The sequence below is a fragment of the Delphinapterus leucas genome, chromosome 6 (assembly GCF_059928025.1).
Source record: "Delphinapterus leucas isolate spDelLeu-1000000601 "Yukka" chromosome 6, BTC_Dleu_Yukka2, whole genome shotgun sequence".
Classification (NCBI taxonomy): domain Eukaryota; kingdom Metazoa; phylum Chordata; class Mammalia; order Artiodactyla; family Monodontidae; genus Delphinapterus; species Delphinapterus leucas.
Window position 1 is genome coordinate 22,703,920 of NC_143134.1, and position 21,419 is coordinate 22,725,338.

The window sequence follows — 21,419 nt, forward strand, 5'->3', positions numbered from 1 at the left end:
AATATATATATTTATATATATTATATCAAAAAATATATCCTAGTTTGATATAGTCCCATTTGTTTATGCTTTTGTTTCCCTTGCCTGAGGAGATGTATCCAAAAAAATATTGCTAAGACTGATGTCAAAGAGTGAACCCCTGAAGTTTTCTTCTGAAGGTTTTATGGTTTCAGGTGTTACATTAATGTCTTTAAACCATTTTGAATTTAAATTTTTAGATGGTGTGAGAAGGTAGTCCAGTTTATATGTAGCCTTACAGTTTTCCCAACACCATTTATTGAAGAGGCGTGTTTGTTCCCATTGTATATTCTTGCCTCTTTTGTCATAGATTAATTGTCTATATAAGTGTGGGTTTATTTCTGGACTCTCTATTCTATTTCATTGATCTATGTGTCTGTTTTTGTGCCAGTACCATACTGTTTTGATGGCTGTAGCTTTGTAGTGTATTTTGAAGTCAGGGAGTGTGATACCTCCAGCTTTGTTCTTTATCAAAATTGTTTTGGCTATTTGGGGACTTTTGTGTTTCATTAAAAATTTTAGAATTATTTTTTCTATTTCTGTGAAAAATGTCACTGGTGTTTTGATAGGAATTGCATTGAATCTGTAGATTTCCTCAGGTAGTGTTGTCATTTTAACAATATTAATTCTTCCAACATACGACCATAGTATATCTTTCCATCTTTTTGTGTTGTCTTCAGTGTCTTTCATCAATGTCTTATAGTTTTCCAAGTACATTTCATTTACCTCCTTACTGAGATTTATTCCTAGTTATTTTATTCTTTTTGATGCAACAGTAAATGGGGTTGTTTTCGTAATTTCTATTTCTGATAGTTCATTGGTAGTGCATAAAAACAGAACAGATTTCTCTATAGTAATTGTGTATCCTGCAACTTTACAGAATTCATTGATGAGCTCTAGCAGTTTTTTGGTGATGTCTTCAGAATTTTCTATGTATAATATCATGTCATCGGCAAACAGTGACAGTTTTGCTTCTTCTCTTCCAATTTGGATGCATTTCTTTTTCTTGTCTGATTGCTATGGCTAGAACTTCCAGTAGTACGTTGAATAAAAGGGACAAGAGTGGGCATCCTTTTCTTGTTCCTGATCTTAGAGGAAATGCTTTCAGCTTTTCACCATGGAGTATGATGGTAGTTGTGGTCTTGTCATATATGGCCTTTATAATATTGAGGTGTGTACCCTCTATATCCACTTTGTTGAGAGTTTTTATCATATATGGAGGTTGAATTTTGTCAAAAGCTTTTTCTGAATCTATTGAGATGGTTTTTATTCTTCAGTTTGTTAATGTGGTGTATTACATCGTGTATTGAACCATCTTTGCAACCTTGGGATAAATCTCAATTGATCATGGTGTATGATCCTTTGAATGTATTGTTGGATTCAGTTTACTTATATTTTACCGAGGATTTTTGCATCTATGTTCATCAGTGATATTGGACTGTAATTTTTCCCATATATTTGTCTGTTTTTTGTATCAGGGTAATGCTGGCCTCATAGTACGAGTTCAGAAGTATTTCTTCCTCTGCAATTTTTTGGAATAGTTTGAGAAGGATGAGTGTTAACTCTTCTGTAAATGTTTGGTAGAATTCCCCTGTGAAGCTATCTAGTCCTGGACTTTTGTTTGTTGGAATTTTTAAATTATTGATTTAATTTCATTATGGGTAATTGGTCTCTTCAAAATTTCTATTTCTGCCTGATTCAGTCTTGAGAGATTGGACATTTCTAGGGTTTTTTCTTTTTTCTTTTTTTTTTAGGTTTTTCTATTTTATTGCTCTATAACTATTTGTTGTAATCTCTTGTAATCTTTTGTATTTCTGTGGTGTCAGTTGTACCTTTTCCTTTTTCATTCCTGATTTTATAGATTTGGGCCCTTTCTCTTTTTTTCTTAATGCGTTTGGCTAAAGGTTTATCAATTTTGTTTATCTTTTCAAAGAACCAGCTCTTAGTTTCATTGATTTTTTCTATTGTTTTTAAAATCTCTATTACATTTATTTCTGATCTGATCTTCATGATTTCTTTCCTTCTACTAACTTTGGGCTTTGTTTGTTCTTTTTCTAGCCCCTTTAGGTGTAAGGTTAGGTTGTTTATTTGAGATTTTTCTTGTTTCCTGAGGTGAGGTTGAATTGCTATAAACTTCCCTCTTAGACTGCTTTTGCTGCATCCCATACATTTTGGGTCATTGTGTTTTCATTTTCACTTGTCTCCAGGCATTTTTTAATTTCCTCTTTGATTTCTTCAGTGATCCATTGCTTGCTTTGTATTGTATTATTTATCCTCAACTTGTTTATGTTTTTTGCAGTTTTTTTTTCTTGTAGTTGATTTCTGGTCTCATAGCATTGTGATAGGAAAGGGTGATTGATAAAATGTCAATTTTTGTAAATTTACCAAGAATTCTTTTGTGGCCTAGCATGTGATCTATCCTGGAGAATGTTCCATGTGCACTTGAAAAGAATGTGTATTCTGTTGCTTTTGGATGGAATGTTCTCTATATATATCTATTAGATGGGATCTAATGTATCATTTAAGGTCAGTGTTTCCTTATTGATTTTCTGTCTGGATGATCTGTCCATTGATGTAAGTGGGGTGTTAAAATCCCTTACTAAATTTGTTACTGCCATTTTCTCCTTTTGTGTCTGTTAATATTTGCCTTATATATTTAGATGCTCCTATGTTGAGTGCATATATATTTATAATTGTTATATCATCCTCTTGGATTGATCCTTTGATCATTATATAATGTCCTTCTTTGTCTCTTATAACAGTCTGTGTTTTAAAGCCTATTTTGTCTGATATTAATATTGCTACCCTGGCTTTCTTTTCTTTTCCATTTGCATGGAATACTTTGTCTCAGCCCCTCACTTTCAGTGTGAATGTCTTTAGTGCTGCAGTGAGTCTCTTGTAAGCAGCAGATTGGAGCATTTAGTCCATTTACATTTAAAGTAATTATCAATAGATATGTATGCACTGACATTTTGTTAATTGTTTTGGGGTTGTTTTGTAGTTTTTTGTTCCTTTGTTCTTCTTCTCCTCTCTTCCCTGTGATTTGATGACTATCTTCAGTGTTTTGTTTGGATTACTTTCCCTTCGTGTGTGTATCTAATACAAATTTTTGAAATATGGTTACCATGAGGCTTATATACAGCAATCTGTGTGTGTGTGTGTGTGTGTGTATGATTAAGTTGCTGCTCTCTTAAATTTGAACACAGTTTAACAACAGTGCAACTGTATTTTTACTCCCCAACCCCCAATCTTTACTTTATTTGACATCATATTTTACATCTTTTTGTTTTGTGTATCTCTTAATTACTTATGGTGGATATAGATGATTTTACTTCTTTTGTCTTTTAGCCTTCCTAGTGGTTTTATAAGTAGATTTACAACCTTTACTGTATATTTGCCTTTACCAATTAGCTTTTTACTTTCAAAATTTTCCTGTTTCTAGTTGTGGTCTTTTCTATTATGCTGAGAGAAGTTCCATTAACATTTCTTGTAAAACTGGTTTGGAGGTGCTGAAGTCATTTAGATTTTGCTTGTCTGTAAAACTTTTGATATCTCCTTCAAATCTGAATGATAGCCTTGCCAAGTAGAGTTTTCTTCATTGTAGTTTTTTCCCTTTTATCACTTTAAATGTATTGTGCCACTCCTTTCTGCCCTACAGAGTTTCTGCTGAAGAGTCAGTTGATAGTCTTATGGGAGTTCCCTTGTGTGTAACTTGTTGCTTTTCCCTTGCTGCTTTTAATATTCTCTCTTTATCTTTAATTTTTGCCATTTTAATTTCAGTGTGTCCTTATGTGGTTCTCTTTGCATTTATCCTGTTTGGGACCCTCTGTGCTTCCTGAACCAGGATGTCTGTTTCCTTTCCCAGGTTAGGGAAATTTTCAGCTATTATGACTTCAAATATGTTCTCTGTACCTTTTCCTCTTTCTAGTCTCCTTCTGAGACCCCTATAATGCAAATTTAGTACACTTGATGTTGTCCAAGGTCTCTTAAAATGTCCTGTATTTTTTAATTCTTTTTTCTTTTTTGTGCAACTTGAGTGATTTCTACTACTGTCTTCCAGTTCACTGATCCATTCCTCTGTATCATCTAATCTATTGTTGCTTCCTTCTAATATATTTTTTATTTCAGTTATTATATTCTTCAGCTCTGTTTGGTTCTCCTTTATATTTTCTAACTCTTTGTTAAATCTCACTGTGTCCATTCATTCTCCTCCCAAGTTCTTTTATCATCTTTGTGATCGTTACCTTTAACTCTTTATTGGGTAGGTTGCTTATCTCTATTTTCACTTAATTATTCTGGGGTTTTATCTTGGTCCTTCATTTGGAACATATTCCTCAGTCACCTCATTTTACTAATTCACTGTTTTTATTTCTATATATTTGTATGTTGGTTACATTTCCCAATCTTGGAGAAATGACCTTTTGTAGGAGATGTCCTATGTCCCAGCAGCACACTCCCCTATCATCACTGGAGCTATATGCTCTAGGGGTGCCCCCATGTGTGCTGTGTGGGCCCTTCTGTTGTGGCAGGCTGACTACTATGGGTGGGCTGGTAGGCATGGCTGGCCCTCAGTCCACTTGGCTGCTAGTTCCTGCCTAATGTGGTGTCTGCTCGCCACTGGTGGGCAGGGCTGGGACACAACGTGGCTGGCTGTGGAGCCCCAGGAAGTCCAGGCCTAGTTCTGGCCCACTGGTGGTTGGAGCAAAGTCCCAGGGTGGCTGGTTGTGGGACCAGGGGTCCCAGAGCTAGAGTCACCTGCTGAGAAGTGGGACCAGTTCCTGACATGGCTAGCTACAGGGTCTGGGGTGTCCCAAAGCTGGTGTCAGCCCACTGATGAGTGTGGCTGGATCCCAGAGAGTGTGGCTGAGGGGCCTAAGATGTCTCAGAGCTGATGTCAGCCTGCTGGTGGGCAGGGCTGGGGCCCAGGTGTTCACAGGGCTAGTGCCAGCCCACTGATGGGCAGAGATCATTCCTGGGGCCTTTGGCTGCAGCTTCTCATTCCTTGCTTGATTTAATTCTAGCTACCCTCTTGAAAAACTGATCCAGTGATGTCTGGGTAGTAGCCCTTTTTTTTTCTCATCAGAGATGACACAGTAGTCCTGGATTGCACTCTGAACGGCTGCTGCAGCCTTTGTGTACCAATCTACGTTCAGATCCTGTGCCTCAAAAACTAACAGTGCCTCCTCAAATAAAGAAAATCCCCTTACCATTTCCTGCATCATGAAACTCTTCAGTTCTTCAGTTACTTCTTCTTCGTCTTGTTGCTCCACTCTCTCAATTATTTTCACTTTTCTTTCCATCATTATCGCTTGGCGCTTCTTAGTACCAGATACATCACTGCTGCTTTTACGCTTGCTTCCGGACATCCTGGGCTTGAAATAAAGATACTGTACTACTGTATTCTATACAGTATGTAGAATAAAGTACACAAAAGCACAACCACTTGTAGAGGATGCACGCACATGACAGTGTATGCCAAACACATGAACTAACTTACGTGATTGGACATGCAAAAGCACATTCGTATCTTTGAAAGTTCGCAACTTGAATGTTCGTATGTAGGGGACTTTCTGTACATCAAAATTTAAAACTGTGCATCAAAGGAAACAATCAATAGAATGTGAGAAGATATTTGTGAATCAAATAACTGCTAAGGGTTTAATACCTAGAATATATAAATCAATCCTACAACTCAAGAACAAAAAGACAAACATCCCAATTTAAAAATGGGCAAATGACTTAACTAGACATTTCTTCACAGATGATATACAAATGGCCAACAAGCATATGGGAAGATGCTCAACATCATTAATCATAAGAGAAATGCAAATTAAAACCACAGTGAGTTATCACCTCATACCAATTTGACGGTTACTATTGCAAAACAGAAAATAATGTGTTGGTGAGGAGGTGGAAAATTGCAATCCATGTACACTGTTGTGAGATTGGAAAAATTGTGCATCTGTTGTGGAAAACAGTATGGTGGCTCCTCAAAATATTAAAAACTAGAAATACCATATGATCCAGCAATCCTGCTACTGGGTATCTATCCAAAAGAATTAAAAACGAGGTCTCAAAGAGATATTAGTACACCCATGTTCATAGCAATATTCATCATAGCCAAGAAGTGGAAGAAGTCCAAGTGTCCATTCACGCATGAATAGATAAACTAAATGTTTTATATATAAAACATATAAAACATTCAGCCTGAAAAAAAAGAATGAAATTCTGACACGTTACAACATGGATGAACCTCAAAAACCTGTGCTATGTGAAATAAGCCAAAAACAATTTTTGTATGATTCGGGACATACGTTCCCAGGCAGCAGCAGCTCCTGCAAGGTCTCACCTCAGTGCCTGGAGAATGCCTCTGTATTCCAAGGCACAAAGCCACACTTTCTCTGGATCTTTCTTTGACTCTTTACAAACAGGACGCATTTTTCTTTCCATTGTTTTGGAGGATGGCATGAACTTTAACTGAAGCCTTGTCTGTTATTGTCATATTACTTCTGATCTTGTTTGTGTCTTCCACTGACCTGGACCTCATTGAGGACAGGGATTAAGACTTTCTTCTGTGACTCTCTAGGGACCTGATGGTGCTGTCCAATTTAGTAGTCACTAGGTCCATGTGACTATTGAGCACTTGAAATATGGCCACTCCAAATAGTGAGTGACGTAAGGGAGAAATAATCCCTGTATTCTAAGACATACTTTGAAAAATGAATGTAAAATATTTGACTGTTTTATGTTTATTACATCTTTAAGTGATATTATTTTGAATATATTGATTAAAATGCATTATTAAAATTAATTTGAGCTGTTTCCTTCTGCTCTTTTAACGTGGCTCCTATAATATTTGAATTTTATATTGACTTGTAATATATTTATGCTGCAATGTTAGTCAAGGGTATATAGTGGATGCAGAATTGATGAACTGGCTGATGCCAGGTAAAATGAATTTCCCCGTTTGGATTCTGTCGATGGCCAAAAGAGGAGTCTCTCAGTCACCACTGCCAGCCCCTGGGAACCCTGTGGGGATTCATTTACCAGATTTTCTCTCCCTTCCCAGGATACCATGTATCAGAAGGTGGAGAAAACTGTATATCCTGTACAAATGGAGTGGACTTCACTAATCACTGGAATATGCTCCCTTCCTGCTTACCATGTACAATCTGTAAATCAGGTACAGAACATGGGGACCCATAACAAATGCAGGCATGATGAGGTGGGAATTGTATCCAACATGGAATCAGGACATCTGGATTCCAATTCCAGTCCTTCTTTGTCTTCATCATACCCTGTTTTATGATTATGTCTTAGGTCAATACAAAAAATAGAAATTATTTTTATAATGCATGCCACATAGTATGTAAATCTTTTAAATCATCAGATGAAAGTGGTGGGAAAGTAATCTGTCCTTTGATGGGGGAGAGGGATGGGATATGTATAGTTACAGCATAAGAAAAGGCCTGGCCAAGTGGAAAAGTGCTAGGTTTGAGCTTTGACATGGGTCTAGTCCTGGGCCAGGCCCCTCTTAGCCCTGTGCTCTGTGCTCCTGGCAGAGACTTGGCCTCTCTCAGCCTTTACAACTTAGGGCCCCTCTACCTCTCCAGCAGGGCTAGGTTTTGGGAAGTCACCCAAGGGTTTCTCTCCATCCAGGGTCTCTCAGATTATACCTGGCCCTTCCTACTGACCCTGTGAGCTATAAGATTTCCCTCCTTGTCCTAATGCATTAAATAATGAATCATGGTCCTTTTCTCACACCTCTGAGTATTGGTGACAGGTGAACAGGGGCTGTCCTTTATGTGCCCCACATGTGTTGCTGCAGAATTTGACCCCCAAAGCTACAGTGAACTGAGGAGAGCTGAGTGGGTGGGTGTTTGGTTGGTGAAGAAGGTTCGAGGGTCACGCAAGGGAAACACATCCCCAAACCTTATCCTTTGTCTTCAGGTGAAGAAGAGAGGACCCCTTGCACGGCGACTAAGGACACACAGTGTCAGTGCAAACCTGGAACTTTCCATGAAGAAGACTCACCTGAGTTCTGCCAGAAATGCAGCACTGGGTGAGACGTGGGAGCCTAGGTGGTTCCCAACAGCTCAAGGGAAATACTACAGAGCCCCGCTTCCGCCCCAGGGCTTCCCTGTGCTGGTGGGGTCTCCTGAGCCTGCAGCAGCCCCTCCCCATCCATCTGCATGTCCCTGCACTGCCCCCTGCATCTTCCCACACCTCCTTAGCACCGCTTCCCTTTGGCCAGGTCGGCTTTTCTATTGGACACAATAGGCCACTGATTGGGATCCATGATGCAGTCAATAGAAGTTTTAGTTTCTTTAAAAAAAAGATATCAAGAGGGGAAAAAATGAGTAGAATGCAGCTGGGCTTATATTCATCTTTGTAACAATTCAGTCATAAAATGGAATCTTTAATATTTTTTATGCAGGAGAGGGCCCATGAATACAAAAGTGCCCACAGCCAAGTCATAATAAGATTGAGCATGTAGCTACTTCAAGGTTCCTTTAAAGCCCTGAGCCAACTCAGCTGACCTCACATCCAGCCCTCATTCCCTCAATAAGAGGGAATGAATCTTTCCTATTTAGGGACATAGGGGCCAATAGTAATTTGCTCTCCTCTGACGCTCCAGTGCTGGCTGAGATTCATATGAAGAGTCAACAGGTGGAGGACAAGAGGATCCTTGTATTAAAGCTTGACTGGAGGATGAGGCTTGGCTTGTGCCCAAACCCTTCTGACCCTTGACTTGGATGAGATGCCCCCTCACACAGGCTTCCCCTGCAGCCCAGGGAGGCCAGTGCAGGCCTTGCAGAGAAGGCCCAGCTCCTTAAGGGGCAGCTCTGAACACTCAGCAGGAGTGTTCAGAGCTCCTGGGGGCTGGAGTGCACAAGCCCAGATCCTTCTCCCCAGAAAGGGGGACTGAAGGGACCCTGCCCTGAAGACAGTAGGAGCCCGTCCCTCCTCCACTGTCTTGCCAGGGAACACTGGGTGAGAGATTGTTCCCTCTTTCTCCTCATCTGGCCAGCTTTCCCTGACGGATCCCCTCCCTGTCCTCCCTGTGTCTGTACCCAGGTGCCCTGATGGGATGGTTGTGGCCAAGCCCTGTAACCCCTTCAGTGACCTCAAATGTGTGGACCAAAAATCTGATACCCAGGCCAGTGGGGAGGCCCTGGTTCCTGGAAAGACAGTGACCATGAGCCGGAGACTGCCCACCACTCCCTCTCCTTCCTCGGGCAGTTCACAGCTGGAGATCGGAATTGTAACTGCCGGTGTCCTCCTGATGCTGGTGCCGATCGCGTATGTTTTCTGGCGGTTCTTCATTCAAGGTGAGGTTCTGGGAGGGAAGAGGGAGGTGCTGGCCCCCTCCTCCATCTCCCCAATCCTCCTGTTCCTCCTGGCTTGGCTCTGATCTTCGTTTCCCGGGATCCCCCTCCACCTCCCACCTCACCTGCTCCTACGAAGCCGGGATCACATGAGTCCCCCATCTCAGCTGACGGTCCCCTCTTCCCCCTGGCCAAGTATGGTGGGCAGGGAGCAGGGTCAGTTCTTAATTTCTTTAGGACCCCCAGCCAGGGCAGAGAGGTGGTCAGCACCTTGACTGGGTGACAAGAGTCAGGGGAGAGGGTCGTTCAGCAGAACCCCACAGAGATTTTACATGGGTGTCATTTTCCCCCTTCTCTTCTCCCTCCCCGAGAGTTCTCCAGATTTGGAATGGCCCGCTCCCTGTCACCAGGCCCGGGGCTCCTTGTTCAGTGTCTGAGCCCCCAGCCCACACCCTGTCCCTGGCACTGTCCCTGGGGAGGGAGATGCTGCAGGAGGGCGCTCCCCACGGCTCAGGTTGATGCCTCTTCTCTTCTAGGTTACGGTGTGGACCCTAAGTGCATGGACAGGGTGAGTTGGTTTCTCCAGGACCTGGTGGCATCAGGCCCTCAGTAAGTGCTTCCCATGCACAAGAAGGCCCTGGGTGGACACGGTCCCCAATTTGTCCTATGCTATTGTCCCTGGCTCTCTCAAGTGGCCTGAGGGCTCTGGGCTGACAGTAGGAGAGCAACTGGCCTGTTGAGAGCAGCTCTAAGGCTGGTTGGCAGTGCTAGCCCTGTCCCTCTTACTGCTTGTGAGGCACCCTCACCCCATAACCCTGGATGCACCCTGGGGTATGGGGGGTGTCAGGCAAGGGTGCTGAATCCTCCTTAGCACAGCACTAGGGTCCTGGTGCCATCAGCAGAACCATGGATGTGTTGAGTCTGTGCCTACCTCGGGGGGGACAAACGGGAGTAGGTGAGGAGGCAGAGCCCACCGTGTTCCCCCAGATGCTGCAGGGATCTGTGGGTATGGACTCCTGAATCAGCTCCTTGCCTTCCCAAGGTCTTTTTCTGCTGCTCCTGTCCCCCAAGAGGTCCTGGGGCTCTGGACAATGCCCATAACAACATGCTGATCAACAGAGATTTGCTGTCCATTCTGGTGGCCAAGAAGGACCTAGAAGACCAGGAGCAGGACAAGCTGACAGGTGTCACGGTACAGTCTCCAGTGGAAGCAAAGCATTTACTGGTGAGTGTGTGGTGAGCTTTCTTCTTGCCCAGGACTGAAGTAGAAACAGAGAAAGACCAATGTTGGTCAGGTCTCCTGTCCCATGGGGAAGTGGTGATAGAGGGATATCAGGGTCCTGAAGGGGAAAGGAACCTGCTACCCTGATATGGTAGACTGTCAGCTCTATGCAATATTGTGCTGTTTATTATCTGTCCAGTTCTCACTGTTTCCTCAGTCTAGAACAAGGAGGCACAGAGTGGGCACTCCCATATTTGCTGAATGATTGAATGAGGGCTGCATAATATTCCACTGCATAGTTGTAAAATAATATAGTAAGCCATTCCTCCTAATAATAGGAATATCAAATTTGTTACAAAATTATTATTACATTGAACATACATGAAAATAAATCTTAGTCCTGATAGCTGATCATATTTGTATAGTGGCTTCTTAGAAGAAGTAGAATTTTGGGGTCAACTTGTAGAAGTGCTTTTCTACTGTCTACACACACATGCATATCCAGTTTGGGTTCATATCTGTCCATCAGTTTTGACATTGAGTAGTCAACCTGTGCAAACATTTCTCATTCTTCATAAGGTTGGAAAGTCATTCCCCACAACATAAGATGAAATTCTTTAATTTCTTAGAGTTTTTAAATTTAATGATGATTTTTAGCATTTAACAATTTTAGCTAACTGGAATTTATTTTGTGATATGATATGATGTGAGGAGCTCCCTGAATTTTGAGTCACTGTCTCCTTCCTATAACCCTATTTAGCAACTGCTTCTCCTACTTCCCTCTGTTTTTGGCCTCTCCTTCATCACATGTGAAATATTTAAACGGACAATGATCTCTTTCCATCTAGAGTGTTCTTTTTGGGTTTTTTTTCCTACATTGACAGTTGACCCTTGAACAAAGCTGGGGATAGGGACACAGACCCTCCAAAATCCACATGTCTGTGGCTCTGCATCCTCAGGTTCAACCAACTGTGTATCATATAGTACTGTAGTGCATATATAGTGAAAAAAATCCACATGTAAATGGACTTGTGCAGTTCAAACCCTTATTGTTCAAGGGTCAACTATATACTGCATTCTTTTTAAAGAGAAAGTATAAAAGGAAGCAAACAAACAAAAAAGACAAATAATCCCCCCATCCTGATTAATCACTTTTCACATTTTTTCACAGTAGTTAATACATATCCACAGTGAGAAAATTTAAACAGTATAGAAAGTTTCTCAGTGAGTCATGAAAGCCTCATCCTATAATCTTTCTCCAGCCACTTAGTTCTTTTTATTTCAGGTAACTATGAGGTATAATTTTCTCTCATTCTTTGCTGAAATCGTTATGCATGTCATCTATATACTATACCAATGAAACTGTTTAATATGTTTTAATATCTGAGAGAGCAATACCTCTTACTTTTTCAAAATTTATTGTTTACCCAGATAAAATTTAGAATTATTTTATAAGATATCCTCCACACCTAAAAAAATTATTGAAATATTTTGTATTACCTTAAATTCATAAATTAATCTAGGAAGAATTAAGATCTTGTTAATATTCAATATTGCTCTTATCAAAGAAGATAACATTGAGAGATTAAACATAATGGTGGAGTAGAAAGACCCTGAGCTCACCTCCTCTCACAGGCACACCAAAATTATAACTATTTACAGAGGAACTATTGGTGAGAAATACCAGAATCTACCAGAAAATATCTTCTACAACTAATGATATAAAGAAGGAACCACAAGATAGCTGAGACATAGTACAGTAAAAACCCATATTGCCGGGTGATCAACCCACAATTGGGAGGCTAATTACATTTGCAGAGGTTCTGCCCAAGGAGCAAGGAATCTGAGCCCCACATCAGGCTCCCCAGCCCAGGAGTTCCACACCAGGAAGACAAGCCCCTAGAACATTTGGCTTTAAGGCCAGTGGGGCTTACTTTCAGGAGACCCAGAGGGCTGTGGGATATAGAAACTGCATCTTAAACGGTGCACATAAAATCTCACAACCACTGGGACCCAGGGAAGAGCAGAAATTTGAAAGAAGTCTGGGTCAGACCTACCTGCTGATTTTGGAGAGTCCCGGCGAGGCAAGAGGAAACTGGATCTCATCCTGGGGACACTGACACTGCTGGTAGCAATTTGGGGGAGTTCATTCTACCACACGGACTCTGGTGCTGGCAAGCACCATTTTGGAATTCTCCCTCTAGCTTATTAGCCTTGGGATCCAGCCCTACCCCCACCCAGCACTTGGATGCCTCAGGCCAAGCACCTAGGCCAGCAGGGACACAGCCCCACCCACCAGCAGGCAGCCTGACTTAAGACCACCTGAGCCGACAGTTGCCCCTGGACGTCCTTGTCCACCAGTGGGCCCGGGACCCAGCCCTGCACACCAGCGTGCGGGCACTAGTCCCAGGAAATCATAGGGCCCTGCAGCCAGAGACCCAGCTCCACCCACCAGTGGGCAGACACCAGCCCCAGGATCTACTGGGCAGCAGCCCCAGGAACACTGCAGCCCCTCAGCTGCCTTGTCAGGACCCAACCAATACATCAGCAGTCTGGCATCAGCTCTGGGACCCCACTGGGCTCCAGCCATGCACAACAGCAGGCCAACTACAGGCCAAGGGGACACCTTGAGCCCCTCAGCCAGTGGCCCCAGGATCCAATCCCACCCACTAGTGGGCTGACACCAGCTTCGGGACACCGATAGCTCTGCATCCAGCGATCTCAGGATCTGGCTCTGCATACCGGTGACTGGCACTAGCCCTGATAACCCCTGAGGGGGACCACATCAACATACATTGTAATTAAAATAGCAAAAATTAAAGATAAAGAGCGAATATTAAAACCACAAGGGAAAACAACAAGAAACATACAAGGGAACTCCCATAAGGCCATGAGCTGACTTTTCAGCAGAAATTGCAGGCCAGAGGGAGTGGCACAATATAGTTAAACTGTTGAAAGGGGAAAACCGACAACCAAGTATACTCTAACTGGCAAGTCTCCCATTCATATTTGATGAACGTATCAGAAGTTTTACAGACCTAATGAAGCTAAAAGAGTTCAGCACCACCAAGCCAGATTTACAAGAAATGTTAATGGGACTTCTCTCAGTGGAAAAGAAAAACCCACAACTAGAAACACAAAACTTACAAAAGTAAAAAGTTAATTGGTAAAGGGAAATACACAGTAAAGGTAGTAAATCAACCACATACAAAGGTAGTAGGAAGGTAAAAAACAGAAGTAGTAAAATTATCTATATACACAATAAGTAGTAATGAAATATAGAAAACAAAATGATATAAAATATGATGTCAAAAACAGAAATTGAGGCACAAGAGGAATAAAAATGCAGGATTTATAAAATTCTTTTGAAATTAAGAGATCAGCAAATTAATCACACAAATACATATAGATAGTTTGATTATATAAACCTCACAGTAACCAGAAATCAAAAATCTATATTACATACACACACAGAAGAGAAAGGAATACAAACATAACAATAAAGAGAGTCATCAGTCACAGGGAAGAGAACAAAAGAGGAAAAAAGGAAAACTAAAAAGAATTACCCCCCAAATCTGAAAACAATTAACAAAATGACAATAAGTACACACTTATCAATAACTACTTTAAATGAATAAAGACTAAATGCTCCAATCAAAAGACACAGAGTGGTTGAATGGCTACAAAACAAGATCCATATATATGCTACTTCCAAGAGACCCACTAGCTCTAAAGACACACATAGACTAAAAGTGAGGGGATGGAAAAAAGTATTCCATGCAAATGGAAATAAAAAAAATCCAGGGTAGCAATACTTATATCAGGCAGAATAGACTTTAAAATGAAGACTGTAACAAGAGAGAAAGAAAGACATGACCTAATGATCAAGGGATCAATCCAAGAAGAAGATATAACAATAGTAAATATATATAGACTCAATATAGTAGCACCTAAATACATAAAGCAAATATGAACAGACATAAAGGGAGAAATTGACAGTAACACAAGAGTAGGGGATTTTAACACTCCACTTACATCCATGGACAAATCATCTGGACAGAAAATCAATAAGGAAACACCGGCCCTAAAAGACACATTAGACCAGATGTACTTAATTGACATATATAGAACATTCCATCCAAAAGCAGCAGAATATACATTGTGCTGTACAGAAGTGCTCATGGAACATTTCTCCAAGATGGATCATATACTAGGCTACAAAACAAACCCAATAAATTTAAGAAATTTGAAACCATATCAAGCATCTTTTCTGACCACAACACTATAAGACTAGAAATCAACTAGTAGAAAAAAAAAACTGCAAAAAACACAAACATGTGGAGTCTAAACAGTATACTGCTAAGCAACCAATGGATCACTGAAGAAATCATAGGAGAATTTAAAAAATATCTGGAGACAAATGAAAATGAAAACACCACGATCCAAAAATCTATAGGACACAGCAAAAGCAGTTCTAAAAGGGAAGTTTATAGTGATATAAGCTTACCTTAGGAACCAAAAAACATCTAAAGTAAACATCCTAACCTTACACCTAAAGGAACAAAAAGAAGAATAAATAAAACCCAAAATAAGTAGAAGGAAAAAACATCCTAAAGATCAGAGAATAAATAACTGCAATAGAGACTAAACAAAAAAATAGAAAAGATCAATGAAATTAAGAGCTGGTTCTTTGAAAAGAAAAAGAAAATTGAGGAACCTTTCACCAGACTAATCAAGAAAAAAAGTGAGTGGACCCAAGCCAATAAAAATCATAAGTAAAACAAAGAGAAGCTAAACCAACACCACAGAAATATAAAGGATCAGAAGAGATTAATACAAACAACTATATGCTGATAAATTGGACAACATAGAAGAAATGGAAAAATTCCTACAAATGTACAATCTCCAAAGACTGAACTAGGAAGAAATAGCAACAGACCAACCACCCATAATGAAATCAAATCAGTAATCAAAAAACTCCGCAAAAACAAAAGTCCAGGACCTGATGGCTTCAAGGGGAATTCTACCAAACGTTTAGAGAAGAATTAACACCTATCCTTCTCAAACCATTCCAACTAATTGCAGAGAAAGGAATGCTTCCAAACTCATTCTATGAGGCCAACATCACCCTGATACTAAAAGCTGACAAAGATATCACAAAAAAGAAAATTATGGTCCAATGTCACTGACGAACATAGATGGAAAAATCCTCAACAAAATATTAGCAAACTGAATCCAACAATACAGTAAAAGATATATACACCATGATCAAGTGGGATTTATCCCAGGGATGTAAGGATTTTTCAACATCTGCAAATCAATCAATATGACACACCACACTAACAAACTGAAGAATCAAAACCATACGATCATCTCGATAGATGCAGAAGAACATTTTGACAAAATTCAAAATCCATTTATAATTAAAAAGTGGGCATAGAGGGGACACACCTCAACATAATAAAGGCCATATATGACAAACCCACAGCTAACAACGTACCCAATGGTGAAAAGCTGAAAGCATTTCCTCTAAGATCAGGAACAAGACAAGGATGCCCACTGTCACCATTTTTATTTAACATAGTGTTGGAAGTCCTAGCCACAGCAAACAGACAAGAAGAAATACATATAAAAGGCATCCAAATTGAAAGGGAAGAAGTAAAACTGTTACTGTTTGCAAATAACATAATAATATACATAGAAAATCCTAAAGACACCCCTAGAAAACCGCTAGAGCTAGTCAATGAATTTGGTAAAGTTGCAGGACACAAAATTAATATACTGAAACCTGTTGCATTTCTATACACTAACAACAAACTATCAAAAAAGAGAAATTAAGGAAACAATCCCATTTACCATTGCATCAAAAAGAATAAAATATCTAGGAATAAACCTACCTAAGGAGGTTAAAGACCTGTACTAGGAAAACTATAAGACACTGATGAGAGAAACTGAAGATGACACAAACAAATGGAAAGATACACTGTGTTCATGAATTGGAAGAATTAATATTGTTAAAATGACCATGCTATCCAAGGCAATCTACAGATTCAATGTAATCCCTATCAAAATACCAATGGCATTTTTCATTGAAATAGAACAAATAATCTTAAAATTTGTGTGGAAACACAAAAGACTTGGAATAGCCAAGATAGTCTTGAGAAAGAACAAAGTTGAAGGTATTATACGCCTTGATTTCATACTATACTACAAAGCTACAAAAACAGTCACACAGACATACTATACTACAAAGCTACAAAAATAGAATAGAGGGCTTCCCTGGTGGCGCAGTGGTTGAGAGTCCGCCTGCCGATGCAGGGGACACGGGTTCGTGCCCCGGTCTGGGAAGATACCACATGCTGCGGAGCGGCTGGGCCCGTGAGCCATGGCCTCTGAGCCTGCGTGTCCAGAGCCTGTGCTCCACAATGGGAGAGGCCACAACAGTGAGAGGCCTGCGTACCGCTAAAAAAAAAAAAAAAAGCCCAGAAAGAAACCCATGCACTTAGGGTCAAGTAGTCTATGACAAAGGAGGCAAGAATATACAATGTAGAAAAGACATTCTCTTCAGTAACTGATGCTGGATAAACTGGACAGCTACATATAAAAGAATGAAATTAGAACATTTTCACACACCATATACAAAAATAAACTCAAAATGGATTAACAACCTAAATGTAAGACCAGAAACTATAAAACACCTAGAAGAAAACATAGGCAGAACACTCTCTGACATAAATCATGACAATATTTTTTTGGATCTGTTGCCTAAGGCAAAGGAAACAAAAGCAAAAATGAACAGATAGACCTAATTAAACTTAAAAGCTTTTGCACAGCAAAGGAAACCATTGACAAAACAAAAAGACACCCTACTGAATAGAAGAAAATATTTGCAAATGATATGACCAATAAGGGGTTAATATCCAACATATATAAATAGCTCATGCAACTCAATATCAAAAAACAACAACAACCAGACAACTCAATTAAAAAACAGGCAGAAAACCCAAATAGACATTTTTCCAAAGAGGAAATGCAGATGGCCAACAGGTACATGAAAAGATGCTCGACAGCACTAATCATCAGAGAAATGCAAATCAAAACCACAATGAGATGTCACCTCACACCTTTCAGAATGGCTAGCATCAAAAAGACCAAGGAAGTGGAGAAAAAAGAAGCCTCATACAGTGTTGGTGAGAATGTAAATTGGTGCAGCCACTGTGGAAAACAGTATGGAGGTTCCTCGAAAAACTGAAAATAGAACTACCATGTGATCCAGCAATTTCACTACTGGGTAAATATTTTATTAAAAGTGAAAACACTAATTCTAATGTTCATAGCAGCATTATTTACAATAGCCAAGATATGGAAACAACCTAAGTGTGCATCAACAGATGAATGGAGAGGCAGAGTCAAGATGGCGGCTTGGGAAGATATAGAATTCATGTCTCCCCACAACTAGGGTGCCTGCTGGACTCTAGTGGGGGACCTTGATGCCCACGGAGAAAGGAGGAACCCCCAAGCAAACCAGTAGGACATGCAGGGCCTGAGTGGGGAGGAGAAGTGAAGGCTGGACAGGACCAGCACCCCTGAGGGGTGACTGAGAGGGAGGGGTTCCCATGCTTGGAGGGACTCTCAGGGGCTTGGATCAGGGGGTAGCACACTGAGAGTTTCCCCTGCCCAATCGGCTGGGGAAGTCTGCCTGGCTCTTGGGCCAGGTCCTATTGCCTCAGAGGCCCCCTCCGGGCTGCATTGGTCCTGGGAGCATAGGAAGGAGGCCAGGGGGGAGAACAGGAGAGGCAGGCAGGAGGAGCCCTCCAGGACCAGAGGAGCTGGAGAGGAGCAGAGAGTGTTTGCCCCACCTACTCAGGCCTGGGAAGCCTGCTGGGCTTCTAGGTGGGGCCCCCACCCTCTGAGACCAGAGACCTGGGCCCCTTTTCAGGCTTGAGCCTAAGCCCTACCCTTCACACACCCCAGGGTGTGTCCCAGCCCTGTGAGTCCTAAGCATAGGCCCCACCCAGTGCCCAAACCCCACCACTGCTTAAGCCCTGATGTCCACAGCCAAGGCCTTTTCCACCTTTTATTTTTTCTTCTCCTCTTTTTTAATATTGTGGTCCTGTTTTACCTTCCAGTTGTTGTTTCATCTATATTTTTATATACTTTCTAACATATTTGTTAGTTTCTGAGTTTAATTTTATTTTTTACTCTTTATTATTGTTCTCTTTTTTTTTTTTTTTTTCTTGAAACCCTCTGCAGCTTGTGGGATCTTGGTTCACGAGCCAGGGGTCAGGCCAAAGCTCCCGTGGTGGGAACTCTGAGTCTAAAACACTGGACTAACAGAGAACCTCAGACTCCAGGGAATATTCATCAGAGTGAGGTCTCATGGAGGTCCTCATCTCGGCACCAAGACCCAGCTGTACCCAACAGCCTACAAACTCCAGTGGTGGAAGCCTCAGGTCAAACAAGTAGTTAGACAATCCCACCAATCAAAAAAATAATAATAAGATGGCAAAAAAAATAGGTCACAGATGAAGGAGCAAGGTAAAAACCTATAAGACCAAATAAATGAAGAGGAAATAGACAATCTACCTGAAAAAGAATTCAGAGTAATGTTAGTAAACATGATCCAGAATCTCAGAAATAGAATGGAGGCACGGATTGAGAAAATACAAGATATGTTTAGCAAAGATCTAGAATAACTAAAGAATAAACAAACAAGAGATGAATAACACAATAACTGAAATGAAAAATACACTAGAAGGAATCAATAACAGAATAACTGAGGCAGAAGAACAAATAAGTGAGCTGGAAGACAATATGGTGGAAATAACTCTGAGAAGCAGAATAAAGAAAAAAGAATTGAAGACAATCTCAGAGACCTCTGGGACAACACTAAATGCACCAACATTCGAATTATAGGGGTCCCAGAAGAAGAAGAGAAAAAGAAAGTGTCTGAGAAAATATTTGAAGAGATTATAGTGGAAAACTTCCCTAACATGGGAAAGGAAAGAGTCATGCAAGTCCAGGAAACACAGAGAGTCCCATGTAGGATAAACCCTAGGAAAAACACACCAAGACACATATTAATCAAACTAACAAAAATTAAATTCAAAGAAAAAATATTAAAAGCAGCAAGGGGAAAACAAACAATAACATACAAGGGAATCCCCATAAGGTTATCAGCTGATTTTTCATCAGAAACTCTACAGGCCAGAAGGGAGTGGCAGGATACACTTAAAGTGTTGAAAGAGAAAAACCTACAACCAAGATTACCCAGCAAGGATCTCATTCAGATTCAACAGAGAAATCAAAACATTTTCAAACAAGCAAAAGCTAAGAGAATTCAGCACCACCAAACCAGCTTTACAACAAATACTAAAGAAACTTTTCTAGGCAGGAAACACAAGAGAAGAAAAAGACCCACAAAAACAAACCCAAAACAATTAAGAAAATGGTAATACGAACATACATATCACTAATAACCTTGAATGTAAATGCATTAAATGCCCCAACCAAAAGACACAGACTGGCTGAATGGATACAAAAACAAGGCCTATATATATGCTATCTACAAGAGACCCACTTCAGACTTAGGGACACATACAGACTGAAAATGAAGGCATGGAAAAAGATATTCCATACAAATGGAAATCAAAAGAAAGCTGGAGTAGCAATACTCGTATCAGATAAAATAGACCTTAAACTAAAGACTGTTACAGGAGATAAGGACACTACATAATGTTCAAGGGATCAATCCAAGAAGAAGATATACCAATTATAAAAGTTTATGCACCCAACATAGGAGCACCTCAATACATAAGGCAAATGCTAACAACCATGAAAGGGGAAATCGAAAGTAACACAATAATAGTAAGGGACTTTAACACCCCACTTATACCAATGGACAGATCATCCAAACAGAAAACAAATAAGGAAACACAGCTTTAAATGACGCAATAGACCAGATAGATTTAATTGATATTTATAGAACATTCCACCCAAAAGTGGCAGAATACACTTTCTTCTCAGTTGCACATGGAACATTCTCTCCAGGATAGATCACATCTTGGGTCACAAATCAATCCTCAGTAAATTTAAGAAAATTGAAATCATATCAAGCATATTTTCTGACCACAATGCTATGAGATTGGAAATCAATTACATGAAAAAAAAACTGTAAAAAACACAAATACATGGAGGTTAAACAGTGCACTACTAAATAACCAAGAGATCACTGAAGAAATCAAAGAAGAAATTTAAAAATATACATAGAAACAAATGACAATGAAAACATGATAAGCCAAAACATATGGGATGCAGGAAAAGCAGATCTAAGTGGGAAGTTTATAGCAATTCAATCTCACCTCAAGAAAGAAGAAAAATCTCAAATAAACAATCTAACCCTACACCTAAAGCAACTAGGCAAAGAAGAACAAAGAAACCCCAGAGTCACTAGAAGGAAAGAAATCATAAAGATCAGAGCAGAAATAAATGAAATAGAAATGAAGAAAACAATAGCAAAGATCAATAAAACTAAAAGTGAGTTCTTTGAGAAGATAAACAAAATTGATAAACACTTAGCCGGACTCATCAAGGAAGAAGGGAGAGTACACAAATCAATAAAATTAGAAATGAAAAAGGAGAAATCACAACTGACACCACAAAAATATAAAAGATTATAAGAGACTACTACAAACAACTATATGCCAATAAAATGGACAACCACGAAGAAATGGACACATTCTTGGAAAGGTACATTTTTCCAAGATGGAACTGGGAGGAATTAGAAAATATAAACAGACTTATCACAAGTAATGAAATTGAAACCATAATTAAAAATCTTCCAACAAATA

The 21,419-nt window shown here is 40.2% G+C and overlaps 1 protein-coding gene across 8 annotated transcripts in view; it reads left to right on the plus strand.

Annotated features, from left to right (window-relative positions):
- The window catches only part of TNFRSF10B (TNF receptor superfamily member 10b), a 48,246-nt gene that overhangs the window by 18,665 nt on the left and 8,162 nt on the right, over positions 1-21,419 (plus strand). For 7 of the 8 annotated variants that reach the window (XR_016393503.1, XM_022595055.2, XM_022595056.2 and 4 more), the window contains 5 exons: positions 7,088-7,201; positions 7,969-8,080; positions 9,097-9,350; positions 9,884-9,915; positions 10,390-10,572. Coding sequence is in view for 7 of the 8 variants with exons in the window: in XM_022595055.2 (XP_022450763.2) it covers positions 7,088-7,201; positions 7,969-8,080; positions 9,097-9,350; positions 9,884-9,915; positions 10,390-10,572 (695 nt within the window). In the remaining variant the exon portion in view is untranslated. Of the gene's footprint in view, positions 1-7,087; positions 7,202-7,968; positions 8,081-9,092; positions 9,351-9,883; positions 9,916-10,389; positions 10,573-21,419 lie in introns of all 8 variants that reach the window. The other variant, XM_089912814.1, reaches the window with a different exon arrangement.